At 36.9% G+C, this 26,842-nt stretch overlaps 1 protein-coding gene across 4 annotated transcripts in view; it reads left to right on the forward strand.

The window, feature by feature from the left end:
* Positions 1-23,738, forward strand: part of LOC138315688 (hemocyte protein-glutamine gamma-glutamyltransferase-like) — a 54,190-nt gene extending 30,452 nt beyond the window's left edge. For all 4 annotated transcript variants that reach the window (XM_069256903.1, XM_069256904.1, XM_069256900.1 and 1 more), the window contains exons 5-16: positions 4,616-4,734; positions 6,664-6,771; positions 8,482-8,656; positions 13,165-13,303; positions 14,012-14,118; positions 14,642-14,801; positions 15,017-15,132; positions 18,111-18,199; positions 19,116-19,314; positions 20,733-20,893; positions 21,335-21,471; positions 21,912-23,738. In XM_069256903.1, the coding sequence (XP_069113004.1) occupies positions 4,616-4,734; positions 6,664-6,771; positions 8,482-8,656; positions 13,165-13,303; positions 14,012-14,118; positions 14,642-14,801; positions 15,017-15,132; positions 18,111-18,199; positions 19,116-19,314; positions 20,733-20,893; positions 21,335-21,471; positions 21,912-22,056 (1,655 nt within the window). In that variant the 3' untranslated portion in view covers positions 22,057-23,738. The remainder of the gene's footprint in view (positions 1-4,615; positions 4,735-6,663; positions 6,772-8,481; positions 8,657-13,164; positions 13,304-14,011; positions 14,119-14,641; positions 14,802-15,016; positions 15,133-18,110; positions 18,200-19,115; positions 19,315-20,732; positions 20,894-21,334; positions 21,472-21,911) is intronic.
* The last annotated feature ends 3,104 nt before the right edge of the window (positions 23,739-26,842 follow it).

Below are 26,842 nucleotides of genomic sequence, written 5' to 3' on the forward strand. Positions count from 1 at the left end.
GTTCAACCCCTGGTGTAAGATTGAGTAGTCTGTTCACCCTGTGTAAGGTAGAGTAGTCTGTTCAACCCCTGGTGTAAGGTTGAGTAGTCTGTTCAACCCCTGGTGTAAGGTTGAGTAGTTTGTTCAACCCCTGGTGTAAGGTTGAGTAGTTTGTTCAACCCCTGGTGTAAGGGTGAGTAGTCTGTTCAACCCCTGGTGTAAGGTTGAGTAGTTTGTTCAACCCCTGGTGTAAGGTTGAGTAGTTTGTTCAACCCCTGGTGTGTTAAGTTGGTGAGTAGTCTGTTCAACCCCTGGTGTAAGATTGAGTAGTCTGTTCAACCCCTGGTGTAAGGTTGAGTAATTTGTTTAACCCCTGGTTTAAGGTTGAGTAGTCTGTTCAACCCCTGGTGTAAGGTTGAGTAGTCTGTTCAACCCCTGGTGTAAGATTGAGTAGTCTGTTCAACCCCTGGTGTAAGGGTGAGTAATTTGTTTAACCCCTGGTGTAAGGTTGAGTAGTCTGTTCAACCCCTGGTGTAAGATTGAGTAGTCTGTTCAACCCCTGGTGTAAGAATGAGTAATTTGTTTAACCCCTGGTGTAAGGTTGAGTAGTCTGTTCAACCCCTGGTGTAAGGGTGAGTAGTCTGTTCAACCCCTAGTGTAAGGTTGAGTAGTTTGTTCAACCCCTGGTGTAAGGTTGAGTAGTTTGTTCAACCCCTGGTGTAAGGTTGAGTAGTCTGTTCAACCCCTGGTGTAAGGTTGAGTAGTTTGTTCAACCCCTGGTGTAAGGTTGAGTAGTTTGTTCAACCCCTGGTGTAAGGGTGAGTAGTCTGTTCAACCCCTGGTGTAAGGTTGAGTAGTCTGTTCAACCCCTGGTGTAAGGTTGAGTAGTTTGTTCAACCCCTGGTGTAAGGTTGAGTAGTCTGTTCAACCCCTGGTGTAAGGTTGAGTAGTCTGTTCAACCCCTGGTGTAAGATTGAGTAGTCTGTTCAACCCCTGGTGTAAGGTTGAGTAATTTGTTTAACCCCTGGTGTAAGGTTGAGTAGTCTGTTCAACCCCTGGTGTAAGATTGAGTAGTCTGTTCAACCCCTGGTGTAAGAATGAGTAATTTGTTTAACCCCTGGTGTAAGGTTGAGTAGTCTGTTCAACCCCTGGTGTAAGGTTGAGTAGTCTGTTCAACCCCTGGTGTAAGGGTGAGTAGTCTGTTCAACCCCTGGTGTAAGGTTGAGTAGTCTGTTCAACCCCTGGTGTAAGATTGAGTAGTCTGTTCAACCCCTGGTGTAAGGTTGAGTAATTTGTTTAACCCCTGGTGTAAGGTTGAGTAGTTTGTTCAACCCCTGGTGTAAGATTGAGTAGTCTGTTCAACCCCTGGTGTAAGTGTGTAAGGTGTGTTTAACCCCTGGTGTAAGGTTGAGTAGTCTGTTCAACCCCTGGTGTAAGATTGAGTAGTCTGTTCAACCCCTGGTGTAAGAATGAGTAATTTGTTTAACCCCTGGTGTAAGGTTGAGTAGTCTGTTCAACCCCTGGTGTAAGGGTGAGTAGTCTGTTCAACCCCTAGTGTAAGGTTGAGTAGTCTGTTCAACCCCTGGTGTAAGATTGAGTAGTCTGTTCAACCCCTGGTGTAAGAATGAGTAATTTGTTTAACCCCTGGTGTAAGGTTGAGTAGTCTGTTCAACCCCTGTGTAGGTTGAGTAGTCTGTTCAACCCCTGGTGTAAGGTTGAGTAGTCTGTTCAACCCCTGGTGTAAGGGTGAGTAGTCTGTTCAACCCCTGGTGTAAGGTTGAGTAGTCTGTTCAACCCCTGGTGTAAGGTTGAGTAGTTTGTTCAACCCCTGGTGTAAGATTGAGTAGTCTGTTCAACCCCTGGTGTAAGGTTGAGTAGTCTGTTCAACCCCTGGTGTAAGGTTGAGTATGAGTAAGATTGAGTAGTCTGTTCAACCCCTGGTGAAAGAATGAGTAGTTACCCCTGTGTAAGTTGAGTAGCTGTTCAACCCCTGGTGTAAGGTGATAGTTGTTAACCCTGTGTAAGTTGAGTAGTCTGTTCAACCCCTGGTGTAAGGTGTGAGTAGTCTGTTCAACCCCTGGTGTAAGGTTGAGTAGTCTGTTCAACCCCTGGTGTAAGGGTGAGTAGTCTGTTCAACCCCTGGTGTAAGGTTGAGTAGTTTGTTCAACCCCTGGTGTAAGGTTGAGTAGTCTGTTCAACCCCTGGTGTAAGGGTGAGTAGTCTGTTCAACCCCTGGTGTAAGGTTGAGTAGTCTATTCAACCCCTGGTGTAAGATTGAGTAGTCTGTTCAACCCCTGGTGTATGTTTTTGTATTCTGTTCATAAGTTAGTAGTCTGTTAACCCCTGGTGTAAGGTTGAGTAGTTTGTTCAACCCCTGGTGTAAGGTTGAGTAGTCTGTTCAACCCCTGGTGTAAGGTTGATACTGTTGCACTAGTCTGTTCAACCCCTGGTGTAAAAGGTGAATAGTCTGTTCAACCCCTGGTGTAGGTCAGTTTTTGTAATCTGTTCATTAGTGTTCAACCCCTGGTGTAAGGTTGAGTAGTCTGTTCAAACCCTGGTGTACGTTTTCAGTAGTCTGTTCATTATGTTCAACCCCTGGTGTAAGGTTGAGTAGTCTGTTCAACCCCTGGTGTAAGGTTGAGTAGTCTGTTCAACCCCTGGTGTAAGGTTGAGTAGTTTGTTCAACCCCTGGTGTAAGGGTGAGTAGTCTGTTCAACCCCTGGTGTAAGAATGAGTAGTCTGTTAAACCCTGGTGTAAGTTGAGTAGTCTGTTCAACCCCTGTGTGTAAGTTGAGTTAATTTGTTTTGTTAAACCCCTGGTTTAAGGTTGAGTAGTCTGTTCAACCCCTGGTTTATGTTTTTGTATTCTGTTCATTAGTGTTCAACCCCTGGTGTAAGGGTGAGTAGTCTGTTCAACCCCTGGTGTAAAGATGAATAGTCTGTTCAACCCCTGTGTGTATGTTTTTGTATTCTGTTCATTAGTGTTCAACCCCTGGTGTAAGGTTGAGTAGTCTGTTCAACCCCTGGTGTAAGGTTGAGTAGTCTGTTCAACCCCTGGTGTAAGGTTGGGTAGTCTGTTCAACCCTGGTGTAAGGTTGGGTAGTCTGTTAAACCCCTGGTGTAAGGTTGAGTAGTTTGTTCAACCCCTGGTGTAAGGTTGAGTAGTCTGTTCAACCCCTGGTGTAAGGTTGAGTAGTCTGTTCAACCCCTGGTGTAAGGTTGAGTAGTCTGTTCAACCCCTGGTGTAAGGTTGAGTAGTTTGTTCAACCCCTGGTGTAAGGGTGAGTAGTCTGTTCAACCCCTGGTGTAAGATTGAGTAGTCTGTTCAACCCCTGGTTTATGTTTTTGTATTCTGTTCATTAGTGTTCAACCCCTGGTGTAAGGGTGAGTAGTCTGTTCAACCCCTGGTGTAAAGATGAATAGTCTGTTCAACCCCTGGTGTATGTTTTTGTATTCTGTTCATTAGTGTTCAACCCCTGGTGTAAGGTTAAGTAGTTTGTTCAACCCCTGGTGTACATTTTTGTATTCTGTTCAGTAGTGTTCAACTCCTGGTTTAAGGTTGAGTAGTCTGTTTAACCCCTAGTGTACGTTTCAGTAGTCTGTTCATTAGTGTTCAACCCCTGGTGTAAGGTTGAATAGTCTGTTCAACCTCTGGTGTATGTTTTAGTAGTCTGTTCAATAGTGTTCAACCCCTGTTGTAAGGTTGAATAGTATGTTCAACCTCTTGTGTACATTTTAGTAGTCTGTTCATTAGTGTTCAACCCCTGGTGTAAGGGTGAGTCTTCATTCAAGGTCACAGGTGTCAATAAAGCTAAAATCTTTAAAATAATGAGTGCCATAACTAGGCCAAAATTTTGGCATGTCATTATTTCTTCGGTAATATATTAAAAACCATAAAGGATTTGATGAATTAAAAAAACTTTGAACTCATTCAAATGGTCAGACAAAAATATGATGCCTTATAAATGTTAGATACAACACAGGCATTATGTACTATTAAATTCTTAGGTTTTTTATGCTTTGTGTATGTTTAAATGGAAACATACCTGCAGAAATTATTTTACAATAACAAAGAACACTGTAACAATAGGAAATGAATTTGTAGACCACAATTTGGCTGCAGAACAAATTGATGGATTGTTATCAAACTTCACATAATAGTAGCGTATGGGAAAATACAGCTTGGGATTGAATTTAGGGTCAAAAGGTCAACCACAAAGGTCAATGTTTCACAAAATATTAGTTTCCAGACAATAACATGAGAAAACATCAACAGATTTTGATCAAATTTAACACAATGGTAACATGTATATTTAATAAATACAGCTTGGGATTGAATTTGGGGTCAAAAGGTCAACTACAAAGGTTACTGTTACTGAAAATGAATTATGTCACAAATTTTAGTTTCCCGACAATTGAACTTGGAAAAAACACAACAGATTTTGACAGGTTTTTCGGGCCAATAGTCAGATGACTGTTAAGGCTGGCCATGGACCTCCTGTTATTCATTAATTCTTTCATTCATTAATTCATTATTTTATTATTCGTTCATTCATTTATTTGTTTATTTATATATTAATTTTGAGTAATTCATATACAAGGTAGCTGATTTATCGATTTATTATTTTGTGTATAGATGACGATGTATACCATCACGACAATGAAATGCGTGAAGAGTATGTACTTAATGATAATGGCAAGATTTTTATCGGGAGCGCTAAGAGAATCCGTGGCAGACCCTGGAACTTTGGTCAGGTAAGGAAGAAATTAGGTATGCATTCTTGGAATTTCAGCATGGTAAGATTAGAAATTATGTATGCATTCTTGGAATTTCAGCAAGGTAAGAATAGAAATTAGGTATACATTCCTGTATCATTTCAGCCAGGTAAGGATAGAAATTAGGTATGCATTCTTGGAATTTCAGCAAGGTAAGAACAGAAATTAGGTATGCATTCTTGGAATTTCAGCAAGTTAAGAATAGAAATTAGGTATGCATTCTTGGAATTTCAGCAAGGTAAGAATAGAAATTAGGTATGCATTCTTGGAATTTCAGCCAGGTAAGAATAGAAATTAGGTATGCATTCTTGGAATTTCAGCCAGGTAAGAATAGAAATTAGGTATGCATTCTTGGAATTTCAGCAAGGTAAGAATAGAAATTAGGTATGCATTCTTGGAATTTCAGCAAGGTAAAAATAGAAATTAGGTATGCGTTCTTAGAATTTTAGCAAGGTAAGAATAGAAATTAGGTATGCATTCTTAGAATTTTAGCAAGGTAAGAATAGAAATTAGGTATGCATTCTTAGAATTTTAGCAAGGTAAGAATAGAAATTAGGTTAAATTCTTGGAATTTTGGTTGGGATTGAAATTAGGTATGTATTCCTGTAATTTAGCTGGGTAAGGATTGAAATTAGGTGTGCATTCTTGTAATTTTATCCAGGTAGGTACGGAAATTAGGTATGTTTCCTGAAATTTTGGCAAGGTAAAGATTTAAATGACCAGTAGGTATAACTTCCTGATATTTCATCAATAAAGGTATGGATAAAATTGTAGACATGAAAAACTTTGGCTGGATAAAGAGGAAAATTAAATATGCATTAGGTACATAAGTTAATTCAAAAATTAAATAAAAAATAGAAGAAAAAGTTATAATATAACGAGCGTTATAGTTTTGACAAATTGTTTTAGGTTTTGTTTAGGAAATATTTTTCGGGCACTTAAAAGACAGGCTTAAAGAGTAAAATACAAAAATAAAAGTCAAACTCATCATTATACACATACATCAGTTATCCAATGCTGATCTGAACTCTCTCCTTGTCCTATTTATTTATTCCTAGCTAACAAAGAAAACTTCAAACATACCTTCTGGTTTGCCGATGACATTATTTTCTGCACACCTCACAAAACAATATTTATACGGTAAATCACAGATGAATTAGGCCACAATATATAATTTTATTTTGTCGGTATTATCCATGAAAAATATATGGATTCTGATCCAAATAAGAGAGGGAAAATGACCAGGGATACAGGGATTGTATTCATATAAGTTTTTTTACTGGTTTTGAACATTTTTTTTTATTAAATGGCAAATAGTTTAAAAGAAATATAGTTTGTAGGATATGCTTTTATTTTGAATGCAAGATTTTAGATAGAAATTAAAAAATAATATAATATTGAAAAATATTAATTTTGAATTATTTTAATGAAATTTACAACTAACAAAAATAATTCTATTAAAAATAAGAAACATTGTACTTTGTAGTTTCCATAAATATTGCTATAATGGATCTAGTCGTCCACTTAATAGTTAATTGACCCAAAGCATTCCTGACGATGATACTTTAGCAGTTACACGTCTTGCAAATATTTTAGGGCTGAAAACCTCCACTAAAATATCATTACATAGTTTATCTCCAGATATAAACACTATATTTGTGGGCTAAATACTGGCTAGTAGATCATTTATCATCATCATTTTGCAATGAGAAGAAATAATAGCAACCACACAACCCAAAATTAGTCAAGTGACATCATGGCTTTCTGTCAGACTTAACTTAAATTACAATTGTGGTTTTCTTCTAACTTTTTTTAAAATGGCAGGATATCATAGTGATCAAATTTCAATAAATTGAAACAGAAAGAGCTCAAATTTGTTGACAGGTTAAATTTGATTGTTGTTTTCAGTTTGACAACCCAGTCCTGGATTGTGTCCTGGACTTGTTGGACCGTAAAAACTTTCCTGTGAAAGAACGCGGAAACCCTGTCCGTATTGTTCGAAAGTTGACAAGTCTGGTAAGTACCTTGTAAACCGTTAACCTTGTAGGTTTTAAGATCATCTGACATATAGTCATCGTGTTTGTTGTCGTCTGCCGTGCATTTACTTTTTACATTTTGAACTTCTCCAGTTTTACTAGTGCAATCGCGCTGAAAGTTGTCTGAAAATATCCTGACATGGCCCTGACAAAGTGTTGTTATTTTTTCGGGTTGATCCGAAATCCAAGGTGGCTGCCACAACTGCCATCTTTATAACATATTTTGAATTTCTTCAAGTTCTACCTGTGCGATTTGACTGAAACGATCCTCTCATGGTCCTGATGAAATGTCTTTTTTTTTTATGTTGCTTCGAAATCTAAGATGGCCACCATAGCTGTTATCTTGAAAACAGTGTGATTTGGCTGAAACTTGACTGAAATGATCCTGACATAGTCTTGACCAAGTGTTGGGGAAAGTAATTTGATAGTGTCCTTGTTTCACAATTGACAAACACCAAAATAACAAAACTATATACATTTTTTTACAAATGAAACGCAACAAAACTATCATGAAAAAAACTACTAGACAGTCTCACAGATTTCCCTTTCACACATCTAAAGATATCTAAATCCATGTTAAATCACAGGATTAGCCATATGTCCAATTACAAATAATCCCAACTTTAGCACACACAAATGTCTTTCATCGGTATAAAGTCATTTCTGGTCAACGTATCCTATGGAATGTAGACTCAAGGTAGAGTAGGCTCCTCAGGGTCATGATATAGGTGCATCTGAAGCACAGGTATCTTCACGTTATATACAAGTTCATGAAGGTCGTATATAGAGGTTACCTACAAGGTGTAATCAGTGACATAAATACCTAATCTGGACCTAACCCTTCTCTTTACATTTTGTTATTTTGTGTTATCATTCAATTAATTCAAACAATTCTTTTGACCGACTTGTCCGGGCCATTATGACAGCTACAATATACAAACATTTGCTATCCATTACCCATTCTTTCCAAACACATTATGTATTTATATTATATATACACACTGTCAATATCTGAATAAACAATTAATATAATATTAACATTCTCGTATAATATTTACATTCTCGCTAAATGTTACTGTCACTGAACCCAACAAATATGTAATACAAGCATCAACTCCCTATTTAATTAATCCGGTGAGCCCCGGACACAGGTTACCGTTTTACCACAGGCACACAGCAACACTTTTATGGACACACCTTCCTTGGACACATAGGGCCGACATGATTGGGATACAACTTTCACACTTTTGCAACACCTGATGTCATCACACTATAGCCTCCAAATCAAGAACCAAGATGACCACCAGTAAACAATATCTGATTAATTTGCTATTTGACTGTTAATAAGGTTTTTAAATGACCATTAATTAAGGCCCTTGTTCTCAATAGGGAAAATAGATAAATTCTTTAAAATCCTTCTATAGATGGTGTATAATGAAGGGTTTGATTCATATTTGGTCTGCAGCATCCTTGACTGAAAAGGAAACATTTTGTATAAACCAGGAACTATACTGGGTCTGGGTCCCCAGAAACATAACATGGCTTGCGTATATTGATCACTTAGGAACGAAATTCTTCATACTCCTGGTTTTACAACCACATTATTACTCCTTAAATCTTAATGACCTTAATGACCTTGATGACATTTTTGACCAATATAATGAGAGCCAGTGATGACTATTATTTTCAGGTGAATTCATGTGACAACGAGGGAATACTAGTTGGGAACTGGTCTGGCGACTATGAGGATGGTGCCTCTCCAACGTCTTGGTCAGGGAGCCCCTCTATTTTAGAACAGTACCACAAAACTAAAGAGCCAGTCTGTTACGGACAGTGTTGGGTATTCTCTGGAGTTCTTACAACATGTAAGTGTATTTCGGCCAGTGTTGGGTATTTTCTAGTCAAGTTCTTACAACATGTAAGTGTATTTCAGCCAGTGTTGGGTATTTTCTAGTCAAGTTCTTACAACATGTAAGTGTATTTCCGCCAGTGTTGGGTATTTTCTAGTCAAGTTCCTACAACATGTAAGTGTATTTCAGCCAATGTTGGGTATTTTCTAGTCAAGTTCTTACAACATGTAAGTGTATTTCAGCCAGTGTTGGGTATTTTCTAGTCAAGTTCTTACAACATGTAAGTGTATTTCAGCCAGTGTTGGTATTTTGTAGTCAAGTTCTTACAACATGTAAGTGTATTTCGGCCAGTGTTGGGTATTTTCTAGTCAATGTTTCTTACAACATGTAAGTGTGTATTTCAGCCAGTGTTGGGTATTTTCTAGTCAAGTTCTTACAACATGTAAGTGTATTACAGCCAGTGTTGGGTATTTTCTAGTCAAGTTCTTACAACATGTAAGTGTATTACGGCCAGTGTTGGGTATTTTCTAGTCAAGTTCTTACAACATGTAAGTGTATTTCGGCCAGTGTTGGGTATTTTCTAGTCAAGTTCTTACAACATGTAAGTGTATTTCAGCCAGTGTTGGGTATTTTCTAGTCAAGTTCTTACAACATGTAAGTGTATTTCGGCCAGTGTTGGGTATTTTCTAGTCAAGTTCTTACAACATGTAAGTGTATTTCGGCCAGTGTTGGGTATTTTCTAGTCAAGTTCTTACAACATGTAAGTGTATTTCAGCCAGTGTTGGGTATTTTCTAGTCAAGTTCTTACAACATGTAAGTGTATTTCGGCCAGTGTTGGGTATTTTCTAGTCAAGTTCTTACAACATGTAAGTGTATTACGGCCAGTGTTGGGTATTTTCTAGTCAAGTTTCTACAACATGTAAGTGTATTTCGGCCAGTGTTGGGTATTTTCTAGTCAAGTTCTTACAACATGTAAGTGTATTACGGCCAGTGTTGGGTATTTTCTAGTCAAGTTCTTACAACATGTAAGTGTATTTCGGCCAGTGTTGGGTATTTTCTAGTCAAGTTTCTTACAACATGTAAGTGTATTTCAGCCAGTGTTGGGTATTTTCTAGTCAAGTTCTTACAACATGTAAGTGTATTTCGGCCAGTGTTGGGTATTTTCTAGTCAAGTTCTTACAACATGTAAGTGTATTTCAGCCAGTGTTGGGTATTTTCTAGTCAAGTTCTTACAACATGTAAGTGTATTTCGGCCAGTGTTGGGTATTTTCTAGTCAAGTTCTTACAACATGTAAGTGTATTCAGCCAGTGTTGGGTATTTTCTAGTCAAGTTCTTACAACATGTAAGTGTATTTCGGCCAGTGTTGGGTATTTTCTAGTCAAGTTCTTACAACATGTAAGTGTATTTCAGCCAGTGTTGGGTATTTTCTAGTCAAGTTCTTACAACATGTAAGTGTATTTCGGCCAGTGTTGGGTATTTTCTAGTCAAGTTCTTACAACATGTAAGTGTATTTCAGCCAGTGTTGGGTATTTTCTAGTCAAGTTCTTACAACATGTAAGTGTATTACGGCCAGTGTTGGGTATTTTCTAGTCAAGTTCTTACAACATGTAAGTGTATTTCGGCCAGTGTTGGGTATTTTCTAGTCAAGTTTCTACATCATGTAAGTGTATTTCAGCCAGTGTTGGGTATTTTCTAGTCAAGTTTCTACAACATATAAGTGTATTACGGGCAATGTTGGGTATTTTCTAGTCAAGTTCTTACAACATGTAAGTGTATTTCGGCCAGTGTTGGGTATTTTCTAGTCAAGTTTCTACAACATGTAAGTGTATTTCAGCCAGTGTTGGGTATTTTCTAGTCAAGTTCTTACACTATTCAACATGTAAGTGTATTTCAGCCAGTGTTGGGTATTTTCTAGTCAAGTTCTTACAACATGTAAGTGTATTTCAGCCAGTGTTGGGTATTTTCTAGTCAAGTTCTTACAACATGTAAGTGTATTTCGGCCAGTGTTGGGTATTTTCTAGTCAAGTTCTTACAACATGTAAGTGTATTTCAGCCAGTGTTGGGTATTTTCTAGTCAAGTTCTTACAACATGTAAGTGTATTTCAGCCAGTGTTGGGTATTTTCTAGTCAAGTTCTTACAACATGTAAGTGTATTTCGGCCAGTGTTGGGTATTTTCTTAGTCAAGTTCTTACAACATGTAAGTGTATTTCAGCCAGTGTTGGGTATTTTCTAGTCAAGTTTCTTACAACATGTAAGTGTATTTCAGGCCAGTGTTGGGTATTTTCTAGTCAAGTTCTTACAACATGTAAGTGTATTTCGGCCAGTGTTGGGTATTTTCTAGTCAAGTTCTTACAACATGTAAGTGTATTTCGGCCAGTGTTGGGTATTTTCTAGTCAAGTCTCTACATCATATAAGTGTATTTCGGCCAGTGTTGGGTATTTTCTAGTCAAGTTCTTACAACATGTAAGTGTTATTTCGGCCAGTGTTGGGTATTTTTCTAGTCAAGTTCTTACAACATGTAAGTGTATTTCAGCCAGTGTTGGGTATTTTCTAGTCAAGTTCTTACAACATGTAAGTGTATTTCAGCCAGTGTTGGGTATTTTCTAGTCAAGTTCTTACAACATGTAAGTGTATTTCAGCCAGTGTTGGGTATTTTCTAGTCAAGTTTCTACAACATGTAAGTGTATTTCAGCCAGTGTTGGGTATTTTCTAGTCAAGTTCTTACAACATGTAAGTGTATTACGGCCAGTGTTGGGTATTTTCTAGTCAAGTTCTTACAACATGTAAGTGTATTTCGGCCAGTGTTGGGTATTTTCTAGTCAAGTTCTTACAACATGTAAGTGTATTTCGGCCAGTGTTGGGTATTTTCTAGTCAAGTTCTTACAACATGTAAGTGTATTTCGGCCAGTGTTGGGTATTTTCTAGTCAAGTTCTTACAACATGTAAGTGTATTTCAGCCAGTGTTGGGTATTTTCTAGTCAAGTTCTTACAACATGTAAGTGTATTTCGGCCAGTGTTGGGTATTTTCTAGTCAAGTTCTTACAACATGTAAGTGTATTTCAGCCAGTGTTGGGTATTTTCTAGTCAAGTTCTTACAACATGTAAGTGTATTTCAGCCAGTGTTGGGTATTTTCTAGTCAAGTTCTTACAACATGTAAGTGTATTACGGCCAGTGTTGGGTATTTTCTAGTCAAGTTCTTACAACATGTAAGTGTATTTCAGCCAGTGTTGGGTATTTTCTAGTCAAGTTCTTACAACATGTAAGTGTATTTCAGCCAGTGTTGGGTATTTTCTAGTCAAGTTCTTACAACATGTAAGTGTATTTCAGCCAGTGTTGGGTATTTTCTAGTCAAGTTCTTACAACTTGTAAGTATATTTCAGCCAGTGTTGGGTATTTTCTAGTCAAGTTCTTACAACATGTAAGTGTATTTTGGCCAGTGTTAGTCAAGTTCCTACAACATTTTATGTATTTCGGCCAGTATTATTCTTGTCAGGCCCCTGTATAAAGTATTTGGTTCATTTCGATATAAAGATTTGTTGTATTCTTTAATACATTGGTTATTTTCTGGTCAAGTTCTTACAATATGTAAATGTATTTCAGCCAGTGTTGGGTTTTCGACAGACTTCTGACTTTCTCTGATGTCCTCACAACAAAACATTCTCATAATGTATCTTAAACATTTTGTAAACATAGTTATTCAAATGTATCCACTATTTTTTTTGGTGGGAGTGTACTCTTGCACTATTTTTCATCCGGTGTGGAGCCTGTGTATTTTCGTGATGTACAAATTCCAACTCCTCATGCAGTACCAAAAACCCCCATGTTATTCTGTTTTAAAAGTAGATTTTACCAGGATTCATGTCAGTGATTTCCTACTCTGAATAAAGAACATTGACATTAGATAATGCTAAGCACACTCTTTTTGTGAGTATCATACAAATGTTTGTCTTGGTCTCAATTTTACAAGCATTTCATCGACTTTAGAAACTTACAAAACAATTACTACAATGCAGATCAGGTTTATCTAGTCAGTAGAACACTAAAAGGGGCATATGGATAACTGTACCTACGTACAGAGCAGAGACATTTGCAGCATCATTTAGCTGCTATTCAGATCATATTCAATTTATTTCATATAGACTTGTATATCTGCTTTTTACTGGTTATTATACAAATTAAGCTGTAAACTTACACATAATTGACATACACTATATATACCATCACACATTGATGGCTAAAGAGTTCTCATATCAGATTATTCACCAGCAGTTACGTTCCTTTGTATATCTATCTATTAGCAAGAGCCTTATAGATGCATGTACAGGAAATCGGGGTTTTAGGAATTTTTTCATGAGCACTAAATGTCGAACAGACATGGTCTTTTAAAAAACATTGTACAAAATAATCTGGTTGCTGTCATCAGACTTCATATTTTCATTCTTACTGATAGATCCAATTGTGATAATTAATTTGTTAACCTGTTATATTTCTATGTTATCCATAAAGATTTGTTTTGTAGGTCTTCGGACTCTTGGAATCCCTGCCAGAAGTATCACTACCTTTGACTCTGCTCATGACACTGATGGAAGTATGACCATTGACATAGTATTAGATCAGGATTTTAAATTGATCGATCATCTCAGTAATGATTCAGTATGGTAAGTAAAAACAAAACATTTGCAGCTAGCAAATTCAGACATAATTCATGATATGTATAGTGTAATTTTTATGTCACTGTGACCAGCATATATATATGGCTGGTATAACAGGGTTTCCGGATTATAGAGGTTTTAATCAATATAAATGAAAAAGGAAAATGCCATATAATATATGCTAGAATAGAGAGGGATTTGGATTAGACAAGAGCTGGTTTTGACAAGTAAATTGTACATCACAACTTCATGTTAAGGATTTGGTAAATGTAGAACCAACGCCAATTGTAAAATTAAAGATGGTGGCGTATGAAGTCTCTCTACTTCTCTGCTGAATGCCAAAGGACTAATAGCAGCTGACTTTGCAGCCAGAAAAATTGAGTAAAGAAAAAAAATTGAATAATCATAACAGCCTAGGCTTAGAGTCGGTAATTTAAAAAATTAACTTATTACAAGTGGCCACCATTTTCACCCACTCTGGGCTTCTTAAGGATTATTGTACCTGCTTCAAAGCTTTTGTAATGAATATTCCTTACTAGTCTCAAGTCTTCATAGTAAGTTAGTGCACCTCTTCATAGCGATTTAAGTCCTTTTATTTCTGAGAAAATTGATGCCTCTCTCTAGAATTTTAATGTGTTTGTTGTGAACAAACTATTCACGTGGTAGTATACTGCTATAATGAAGTTATCATGGTTTATTGCGGGATCTGTAAAGGAATTTTCATGTGTGGAATGATGCATGGATGGCCCGTAAAGACATAGAAGATAAGGATTATGGAGGCTGGCAAGCTTGTGACGCAACTCCTCAGGAGGCTAGTGACGGTTAGTAAACTTGTTGTTATACTGCCAAGTTTATCATTATATTATAAAGTTTTGTTATACTCCCAAGTTAATAAGTTAATTTAGTGATACTCCCACACTATCATTACAATGGGAAACCTCAGATGACTCGAATACTCGGTATTCCTCAAACTATTGACCTGATCCCCTGCAATGCGAATTAAAAGGTTTTTACAGTATTAGTTTTCCAACATAGACAACGTTGACAGATAGGTATCTTCTGTTGTAAAAACTTGCATAGCCCATAGACAATATACAGGAAATTACAGTAGACCCTGATCCAATGGATATGAATAACTATGTATTGAAGTAAGTACAGGGTAATTGAAATAAAAGTTTTGATTGTATGGGCAATACACAGTATAAATATATTCATGATAGTGTAATAATCGATCATTTTGAACTGCAAAATATAAAAAAAGTACATTATTATTTTTTTTTTTTTGCAATGAATATGTAACTCAAAGGATATAGACTAATGAAATGGAATTTATCTTCCATACAGGTACTTATTGCTGTGGCCCCTGCCCTATCCTAGCCATCAAGCGAGGGGAGGTAAAGCTGCCATATGATTCACCGTTTGTCTTTGCTGAGGTGAATGGAGATAAAGTTTATTGGTTTCAACAGAACGATGGAACAATGACAAAAACCATCCAAAAGAATGTGTAAGTTAGGATTTAAATAACTTGTCTCTTTTAAAACCAAACCCCAAGCAAGGAAATACTTAATGATAACAACCTGTTAAGGTCATACTGAGGTCATATCTGAAAAACTAACAGCTTATCAGAAAGTGAAAGGCTAATAAAAGTCAGGTGATTGTTGAATCAAATTGAAATCTCAAAAAAACTGTATGTTATGAGAATATCTTTGTACAATACAGGATCGGCCATTACATCAGTACCTACAGACCCAGATGTAAGCCAGTAGAGAAGATGAACAAAGTCTGTTATGATTCTGACTGGCAGAATATCACTTCTGAATACAAGTATTGTGAAGGTACATATAGGTCATCACATCTGAATACAAATATTGTGACGGTACATATAGGTCATTACATCCGAATACAGGTATTGTGACGGTACATATAGGTCATCAAATCTGAATACAGGTATTCTGACGGTACGTATAGGTCATCACATCTGAATACAGGTATTGTGAAGGTACATATAGGTCATCACATCTGAATACAGGTATGGTGAAGGTACATATAGGTCATCACATCTGAATACAGGTATTGTGAAGGTACATATAGGTCATCAAATCTGAATACAGTATTCTGACGGTACGTATATGTCATCACATCTGAATACAGGTATTGTGAAGGTACATATAGGTCATCAAATCTGAATACAGGTATTCTGACGGTACGTATATAGTCATCACATCTGAATACAGGTATTGTGACGGTACGTATATGTCATCACATCTGAATACAGGTATCTGACGGTACGTACATATAGGTCATCACATCTGAATACAAGTATTATGACGGTACTTATATGTCATCCGTCACAATACCTGTATTCAGATGTGCGGTACTTATACGTAACACATCTGAATACAGTATTGTGGACGGTACGTATAGTCATCACATCTGAATACAGGTATTCTGACGGTACGTATAGTCATCACATCTGAATACAGGTATTCTGACGGTACGTATAGGTCATCACATCTGAATACAGGTATTCTGACGGTACGTATATGTCATCACATCTGAATACAGGTATTCTGACGGTACTTATAGGTCATCACATCTGAATACAGGTATGTACCTGACTGGTACGTATAGTATGTCATCACATCTGAATACAGGTATTCTGACGGTACGTATATGTCATCACATCTGAATACAGTACGGTTTATGTCATCACATCTGAATACAGGTATTTGACGGTGTATAGGTCATCACATCTGAATACAGGTATTCTGACGGTCTGTATATGTCATCACATCTGAATACAGGTATTCTGACGGTACGTATAGGTCATCACATCTGAATACAGGTATTGTGACGGTACGTATATGTCATCACATCTGAATACAGGTATTGTGACGGTACGTATAGGTCATCACATCTGAATACAGGTATTCTGACGGTACGTATAGGTCATCACATCTGAATACAGGTATTCTGACGGTACGTATAGGTCATCACATCTGAAATTACAGTATTCTACTGATACGTATTAGTCTATAGGTCATCACATCTGAAAGGTACATAGTATTCTGACGGTACGTAGTAGGTCATCACATCTGAATACAGGTATTCTGAATACAGAATACAGGTATTCTAGGTTAGGACTGAATACAGTATTCTGACGGTACGTATAGGTCATCACATCTGAATACAGGTATTGTCTTACTGATATAGGTTCTCGGTGTATAGGTCATCACATCTGAATACAGGTATTCTGACGGTACGTATAGGTCATCACATCTGAATACAGGTATTCTGACGGTACTATAGGTCATCACATCTGAATACAGGTATTCTGACGGTACGTATGTTATGTATCACATCTGAATACAGGTATTCTGACGGTACGTATAGGTCATCACATCTGAATACAGGTATTCTGAGGTACGTATAGGTCATCACATCTGAATACAGGTATTGTGACGGTACGTATAGGTCATCACATCTGAATACAGGTATTCTGACGGTACGTATATGTCATCACATCTGAATACAGGTATTCTGACGGTACGTATAGGTCATCACATCTGAATACAGGTATTCTGACGGTACGTATAGGTCATCACATCTGAATACAGGTATTCTGACGGTACATATAGGTCATCACATCTGAATACAGGTATTCTGACGGTACGTATAGGTCATCACATCTGAATACAGGTATTCTGACGGTACGTATAGGTCATCACATCTGAATACAGGTATTGTGATCTGAATACAGGTATTCTGACGGTACGTATAGGTCATCACATCTGAATACAGGTATTCTGACGGTACGTATATGTCATCACATCTGAATACAGGTATTCTGACGGTACGTATAGGTCATCACATCTGAATACAGGTATTCTGACGGTACGTATAGGTCATCACATCTGAATACAGGTATTCTGACGGTACGTATAGGTCATCACATCTGAATACAGGTATTCTGACGGTACGTATAGGTCATCACATCTGAATACAGGTAATCACATCTGAATACAGGTATTCTGACGGTACGTATAGGTCATCACATCTGAATACAGGTATTCTGACGGTACGTATATGTCATCACATCTGAATACAGGTATTGTGACGGTACGTATAGGTCATCACATCTGAATACAGGTATTGTGAAGGTATATGTATATGTGATCACTTACAATAATGAACACCTTCCCGTTCTCAACAGTACATTTGTACAGATATAACTTTTTATAACATCACTGACTGATTCATGTTGAAAGGCATCAGATTAACCTTTATATTCTTCATAGAAACAAAACATTTACACAAACAGATCCAGTGATTTCTCTATTTTCTATTCTCTTTTTTGTCATGTTTATGCTAGTGTAATGTCATACGTTTATGAGAAATCAACTTGAATTGTGCTCACAAAATAATGACGTAATAATTGATACCTACCCACAAGGGAGCTAACTCTGTAATAATGAAAGACAAAATATATAGTCTTGAGGTCCATAATTCCATAAAAATATAATTCTAAGTCCTACTGATTACAAATCTTTCATTTCCACTATTTCACACTATAATTTATATTTTGATGGTAACTTTGAACCGAATGAAAACTGAAGGAATGTCAGAATAAGAGAAAATATCATGGATGACCCAGCTTTATATATACATGAAGACTTTTGCTAATTAAGATAAATACAATTACTTGTATGACATAAAATTTGGACAATCCTTGATCTTGTATCTGACTATATGGAAAACATTTGTACATTTGTACTCTGGCTGGTTAAGATGACAAGTTCTTGGTGTGTTGTAGATACGGATGCAGAGAGGGCAGCTATTTTGAGGGCAAACCAGGCGAGCAGCAGACGAGATGTCTATGATAGACCAGAGGAGGGTTGTCAGGTAATGCTGTTTCCATGGAATTCCTTTTTTCAAGGACATCTGGGTCATGTTTTGCCTGCCATGCATAATTTTTTCACATTTGTAACCTTCTTCTCAAAATCCATCAGTGGGATTAGGCTGACTATTGCCTGAAATAATCTTGACATGGTCCCGGCCAAGTGTTGTTAATCCAAGATAGCCATTACATCTGCCATTTTGAATTTCTTCTGAAGTTCTACCAGTACGATTTAGCTGAAACTTAATTTGCTGAAATGATCCTGAGATTATTCAAACCAAGTCTTGTTATTTTTTTGTTCAGTCCGAAATTCAGGGTTGCTACCACAAACTAGCTGCAAGTCATTTTAAAAAACATATTTTAACTTCATTTCAACTGGTGCTGGAAAATTGTATAAATGTAAAGGAAGGGAAGTTCAAGAAGTGTAATGTTTTAAGACACCTCGAAATTGTCAGTTTATTAGCTATCTCCATTTAAACAACTTCTTCTCCGAAACTAAGCATGGGATAGCTAGCACTCATAATGCAATGGTAGCATCTTTATTGGGTGGGAATTCCAAATTGTACAAATGATGGGGCTGACCCCCTCAGGGGCCTGAGGGGCGCAAGGGCAAAAGGGATCAATATGGCGACATTCATATCAACAACTTCTTCTCTGATATTTAGCTTTGAATTACACTCATAGTCTTATGGTATTGATAGCATCATTTTATGGTTTGGCTTCAAATTAAACAAATTGTGGGGTCAATTTTGCTATTTCTATTTGTAAGAGTTTTTGTGATAATAACATAAAAAAATCAGGTGAGTGATACAGGTCATCAGGGCCTCTTGTTTTGGTTATTTTTTTTCTGTTTTTGCTTCTGTCTGATGTTAGTGACATGTTATATCAGGGTTATATCACAGAGTTGGAACTGTCTTTCAGGATGTTTTGTTCAAGACGGTCCAGAAGGAGGAGAACTGTTATGGAGATTCCATTGAATGGGAATACAAGATAGAGAACAAATCAGCGGAGACCCGCACTGTGGGTGGGGAGATAACTCTGAGGAGTGTCTACTATACAGGTGTCTGTTGTCCTCCCATCAGTGTGGTACCAGTCAATGAAGTCATCGCTCCAGGCAAAGGTCAGACATCATAGCAGTCAAACATCATGAATCTTCTAAAACAATCTAGAACAAATTCACTTTAATGACTATATGCCATGTGGGTTATAGAAAGGGCCCGATTTTGGTTTCTGTGGGCTATACCACCGGTCGGCTAATACACAGTAAATCACAGTAAACCACTCAAAATGATAAAAGTTAAATGGAGTCTAGATATTAACCTCTGACTGTATAACCTTCGGGTGAAGGTCAAGTTCACATTCCTTGTTACTGCGATTTCTCATAAAGTGTTTAAGGGATCGTTCTCAAATTTCACATGTATTTAGGTTCCCCTAGGGTCCTAGTTGTGCATATTGCATTTTAGGACCAATCGACCAACAAGATGGCCGCCAAACAGACATCTCAGATTTTGAAAGTTAAAGTTTGTTACTGCTATTTCTCATAAAGCAACAAAGGGATCTTTCTCAAATTTTATATGTTGGTTCCCCTTGAACCCTAGTTGTGCATATAACATTTTGGGACAGATCGGTCAACAAGATGGCTGACTGTCTGCCATCTTTAATTATGATAGTTAAAGTTAATTGTTACCGCTATTTCTCAGAAGTACTGAAGGGATCTGTCTTAATTAAGACCGATGGGGACAGAATGGCGGGGCTCAAATATTGGAGCTTTTCTGAAATTTGGCTTTAAAATCTGACTCCTCCTTAATCCTTGAATGGGTTAAACAACCATATTTGTCATGAAACATCTATTCAAATGAATGACCTTGACAGCCATTCAAGGTCACAGGGGTCAAATAGGCTAAAATCTTTAAACAACTTCTTGTGAATATCTAAGAGGTCTAGAGACCTGATGAGCCAACATGATTGGGATACACCTTTTACACTTTTGCACCACCTGACGTCATCAAAATATAACTTCTGAATCAAGTACTACTGTGTAAAAAATTAACTGACGATGGATCAGCATCGCTTTGTTATAGCTTGTTCTGTACTCCCAACATGTCATATTTGCCGCTCATGAGGCTATTAGACATCAACATGCTTGTCACATGATTAATTTTCATTCATGCAGAGTTTGTCGTATAAATAATGCTGAAACAATATGCCTACAGTACATGATCAGTTCTGTACTTTCACTTATATATACTGTACAATGTATAGTATAACAGCATTCAATTTGTAGATATTTTGGTATCACGGAACAACAAAAAAGTAAATACAATTTTTCATTTCATTTTGCATGATCGTATATAAGTGTTGACATATAAATGTAGCATGAAAATATAATTCTTCGCTAACGTACACTCTATCATTCAAGCTGCCATATGTTGCAAATGTCTAAATGGTACAAGTAATCATCGAAAGGGCAAAGTTTGGTAAAAAAAATCAAAAAAATATATCAAATCATTAAAAATATTGTTTTGATTTGTAATACAGTGATCAGCATGAAGTTGAAGGTACCATTTGAAGAATATTTTGGCCATGTGAAGGAGGGCTGCCATTTCAACACCTACTTGATAGCCAATGTAAAGGAAACCAATCAAGCCTCTACTGAAAAGGAAGTTGTTGTGCTGGATAAACCAGGACTGACACTTAAGGTATAGATGGTTCAAGTATAGTCACTAGCTCCCACAGCTTCTTGTCTACAGTACAACATTACATTTGTAAGAAATTTTCTGTCCACTAGCTGCCTCAATCTGATAAATAAGAGATATTCCAAGATGGCCACCATGTCTGATAGAGAGGTCAAAATTTAAAAAGAAATGTTCAATTTCAACGAAAATCATTATATATTCTTGGGAAACTTCATATCATGGTGAATATTTTGAAGTGGAAAAAATCCCTGGCTTTGTCATTGAAAATTGGTATATAGGGGTTTTTAGAAATGTTTTGAAGAAATGAAAATCACTTCTGCATAGTATATCAGTTCAGCTGGGCCATTTTGGACAGAGTCATTTTAGCTACATCTAATGTTTTATTTAATTACAGGTTTTGTTTCCACTGTGTTAATGACCTTGACCTATTTTCCTGTTTCTCAGGCTCCTGCCACTGTGACTGTTGATAAGAAATTCCAGGTTGACGTATCCTTCACCAATCCTTTACCCATCAGTCTGACTGGGATAGAGCTGTCCGTCAGTGGGGCAGCCCTGAAGGAGACCAAGTACAAGCCACTTCAGTAAGTTTACATCTCATAGTACTGTCTGTTCTACAACAGGTACTACATATTATACTTTTAGTCAGATGTATACTAGCTGAAGGCAGGCAGGCAAATTAAATAAGTCTTTAAATTATTTAAACTTTCCTTAAAAGTACAACGTAGGCATATAAATAACATGAAAATCAGTGTTGTACCTATTTCCATGTTATTTGACTATAGATATTAGTTATTCAGTTTGTTTTGTGTTAAGGTCTGTTCCTGTGTTTTGTGTTTAGGTCTGTTCCAGTTTCTCTTACATTATCTGCTGTCACATTCTGGATTTATATGGAGAAGAGGAATTATGTCTAACAGATGTTTCTAGATTCTTTGATGCATGCATGTAATTGTTTTATATGACTTAAATCAGATGCTATCACAATCATCCCCCCAAATAAGCTACAATATTTTTTGGCATATAGATTGGTGGAGAAGAAAAGCACATTTATGTTCCAAGTGGATATAACTCCCAAAAAACTTGGAAAGAGGAAGTACACACTCGTGTTCAACTCGAAGGAGCTTGTTGACGTATCGGGCGTGGTTGAAGTGGAGGTCAAGGACCACTAGATACTAACCAATGAATGATCTCATCAGTGTCTCTGTATACAGGTGACAGAGTTATCTACTCCTGTACGAACTCTTCTGTTTTATTAAAGATGCTTTAGCTTACTATATTTACTTAAAGGAAATTAGAGGTTTTGTTTATCTAGCTAGTGTTTATGGGATTGTTGTTGACTTATTATTACATGGTTTGTACAGAAGATGAACTTTTACAGTTGATCGCTTGAAAAGTACTTGATTTGTGCCCATGACCTTGAAACTGAAAAAGATCTAAAGCCCTAGCCCAAGAAACTATAACATTTTATGCTGGTCTAGCTTAAATTGATTAAATGGATTAAAATGTGAAAGATAAAAGTTCATTAAAAGGGCCTTGCACCTTAAAATGGAGGAAAAGTGCTTGAATTATTCTGTACAAACTTATACATTGTAGGCCTACTAACAAATTGTTTGGATGTTTTTGTGGATGATTGATTAATCACTTTTTGTTAATTCCTGCGATTGTTTCCTGTTCAATTCATGATTAAGACAACATATACTTGTACCAAACATGTTTAATAGATTCAGTGTTGATTGGTTAATTATAGAATAGTATCATGCTTGGGAGGGAGTAGTGCACAGAATCAACTAGAACAAGACGACAGATACATGTACCAGTAATATAGATGTATGGCTGACCCTCCCCACCTTGATTGTAGGAGGGAATACAGTGTGCAGAAAGATGGTAGTACGTCATTCAACTTCTACTCAGATGCACACATAGACAGCAAACAATGCAAATTGTGTATTGGGAATTACCAAATATTCTGTATTTAAATATTAAAGAGTTATATACCCTTTTAGTTAGGTATTGATTAAGAATGACATGTGTAATGTCATACTACCATGCAAGGACTGAATATCAGCTGTACAACGTGGTTTACATTTATTTACCATACCTAGTTTAAAGCCACACTATACGTAACTATCAATGAAAAGTCAAGTTAGATTTGACCCTGATAATTTTAGTATTGTATATTTAGTTGAAATTGAGTTATAATAAAGAATATTTATAATGATTTCTTAATATCTTTGGTACGGCAGTTGTTCAAAGGCGATACTTGCAGCTTTCATTTTACACTGGTCACCATAAAAGTTACGATTATTGCCTAACAGAAGTTGGAAAGTTAAAGACCTGTTCTTGGAAGAGTACAGGCATACGTTACATAGTTGCGGTAGTCACATGACGTTGTTAGCAACTACGTTACCATGTCAGCTAACTTCAACTTGTTTGACTAAATGGCATCCACCTAGCGATGCTCAATATTTATTTATCAAAAGCTTCCAAATCATTATCGGTCATCTTGACTTCCATTTAATCCTGTCTCAATCTTCTAAATCATGAAAAAAAATAAGACAGACAAGGATATTGGGACTTTAAAATAGGTACATCATCTTTTGTAATCTGGTAATTATTTTTCCTATTACCAAACCTGACATATCTTTTAAAGGTTAATAACCAATCAAGGACTGAATCTTGAGCTTTATTGTGCTTTGTATGCAATTTGATGGTATTTCATTTCAGAACTTTTTTAAACTGAAAGCAGGATAGTATTTTTGCCACTTAATTTTTTATTTTATAACATATTTTCTAGTCTTTCTTTAATCTAAATGCTACACATATGCTATAAATAAAGCTTTGATTTTGATAACCTGTTGGTTCCTGTTATATGAAAATTGTGTAAAGCATACTAATAAAGGAACACAAAAATGTGTTCTTTATGAGAAATTATTATGCGACATATTGATTATTGTAAATATGAAAAGAGCTGTTTAATAATATGCTATAAGCATACTTATTTTAGCATTAGCTTTAATGTTAACATTTTTCACACTGTCTTTGCAGGGCTAATTTATACAGCGCTAAATTTTGTAAAAGGGTATTTGCGGTATCGAACCACAAGCTATTGAATCATTTGTGCTAAAATAAGTATGTTTACAGTAAACAGATGTCTTTTATTCCATCTTTGCCAAAGTGATTTTGATAATTATGTACGGTATCAAAAATTATTAGTCTTCTGTCAACGATACTGGATGGGACTATGATGTTTGTCCTCGTCTGTCTGTCCATCTGTCTGTCTGCATGTTTGTCTCTCCAGATTTGGTTTCCAAATGAGAACTTGAGAACGAATAGATGGATTTGATGATTTTATCAAACTTCACACAGTGGTAGCATATGAGGAAAAAACACCTTGGGATTGAATTTGGGGTCTAAAGGTTTCGCAAAATTAGTTTCCCGATGATAACTTGAGAACACATCTTGCATAAAATGATCCTGACATATGTTGTTATTTTTAGGATCGATCCGAAATCCAAGATTGCCGCCACAGCCGCCATCTTGGAAACACATTTTGAGGTTCTTTTCAAGTTCTACCAGTGCGATTTAGCTGAAACATGCATCAAATGATCCTAACATGGTCCGAACAGAGTGTTGTAATTTTCCGGGTCAATTCGAAATCCAAGATGGCTGCCACAGCCACTATCTTGAAAGCATATTTTGAACTTCTTCTAAAGTTCTACTGGTGGAGTTTGGCTAAAACTTGCCTGAAATGATCCTGTCATTGTCCTGACCTAGTGTTAATATTTTTTGGGTTGATACAAAATCCAAGATGGCTGCCACAACCGCTATCTTGAAAACATATTTTGAACTTCTTCTCAAGTTCTACTGGTGTGGTTTGGCTGAAACTTACCTGAACTTATCCTACCATTGAATGTTGGACACCTTAGCCACTTAGCTACTTTAACCAGCAGGCAGAGATCAATTGATAGAATGTTGGACACCTTAACTACTTAGCCACTTTAACCAGCTTGCGGAGAGCTATTGATTTAATATTGGACACTTTAACCACTTAGCCACTTTAACCAGCTGGCGGAGATCTATTGATAGAATGTTGGACACCTTAACCACATAGCCACTTTAACCAGCTGGCGGAGGGCTATTGATAGAATGTTGGACATCTTAACCACTTAGCTACTTTAACCAGCTGGCAGAGGGCTATTGATAGAATATTGGACACCTTAACCACTTAGCCTCTTTAACCAGCTGGCGGAGAGCTATTGATAGAATGTTGGACACCTTTACCACTTAGCTACTTTAACCAGCTGGCGGAGAGCTATTGATAGAATGTTGGACACCTTAACCACTTAGCAACTTTAACCAGCTGGCGGAGAGCTATTGATAGAATGTTGGACACCTTAACCACTTAGCCACGTTAACCAGCTGGCGAGAGCTATTGATAGAATGTTGGACACCTTAACCACTTAGCCACTTTAACCAGCTGGCGGAGAGCTATTGATAGAATGTTGGACACCTTAACCACTTAGCCACGTTAACCAGCTGGCGAGAGCTATTGATAGAATGTTGGACACCTTAACCACTTAACCCCTTTAACCAACTGGCAGAGAGAACGTTGGCCACCTTAACCACTTAACCCCTTTAACCAACAGGTGTAGAGCTATATTAATAGAATGTTGGCGATCTTAACCACTTGACCATTTGGATCAAAGTTTAAGAGCTAATTGTAGAGTATTACACATTATCCATTCAGCACCATTGTACCTCTAGTACAACTAGAAATGGAGGTCTTTGTTGTTTAAACACCTTTACCACTCAGCCACCTCACTGAGATCTAGATGTGAAGGTGTTTGTTGTATAAAGTTGGACACCTTTACCACTCAGCCACCTCACTGAGATCTAGATGTGAAGGTGTTTGTTGTATAAAGTTGGACACCTTTACCACTCAGCCACCTCACTGAGATCTAGATGTGAAGGTGTCTGTTGTATAAAGTTGGACACCTTTACCACTACAACCGGCCACCTCACTGAGATCTAGATGTGAAGGTGTCTGTTGTATAAAGTTGGACACCTTTACCACTCAGCCACCTCACTGAGATCTAGATGTGAAGGTGTCTGTTGTATAAAGTTGGACACCTTTACCACTCAGCCACCTCACTGAGATCTAGATGTGAAGGTGTTTGTTGTATAAAGTTGGACACCTTTACCACTCAGCCACCTCACTGAGATCTAGATGTGAAGGTGTTTGTTGTATAAAGTTGGACACCTTTACCACTCAGCCACCTCACTGAGATCTAGAAATGGAGGTCATTGCGGTAGAAAGTCACCCACCTTATAAACCACTCTGCCACTTTGCTCAGATCTAGAAGTGAAGGTTTTTGTTGTAGAAAGTTGGACACCTTAACCACTCTGCCACCTTGCTTTGTGTTAGAATATATGTAAAATGGCATGTATATGAAGGAGACAAAATATAGCCATAAAAAACATGCTTAAATTCTGTACAGATGGAGAAATTCCAAAGTCCATTCAGATTAGAAACTAATTGAGTTTGATAACTATATAAATACATCAACTTTTCTAATAAAGCTTTAGAAGCCTAAATTTGTTATTTCAAAATTAGAACAGTACATTAAGTGAATTTTATTTTGGACTATGAAGTCTGATAAGCAGCCATGCATATTATAACTGGTTTGATGCTAAAATAGTGATGTTACATTGCTGATATACAGCTGTTGTTTAACAATTCATTTTTTCTTTATTTTGATTTGATGATAATGAATATTAGATTTAGGTATAGAATATGATTCACTGTTTTCCAATTTATGTAAAATTAAATTTCGCAGGGAAAGAGATGGATTGGTGAAGTTAAGAAATTTACAAGACTTATGTGTAAAGAAATTATTTTGTTTTTCGGTCATCTGATCCGATTGGTCAGGATGACCTATAGTCATTGTGTTTTGT

Source organism: Argopecten irradians, chromosome 2 (assembly GCF_041381155.1).
Source record: "Argopecten irradians isolate NY chromosome 2, Ai_NY, whole genome shotgun sequence".
NCBI classification, from domain to species: domain Eukaryota; kingdom Metazoa; phylum Mollusca; class Bivalvia; order Pectinida; family Pectinidae; genus Argopecten; species Argopecten irradians.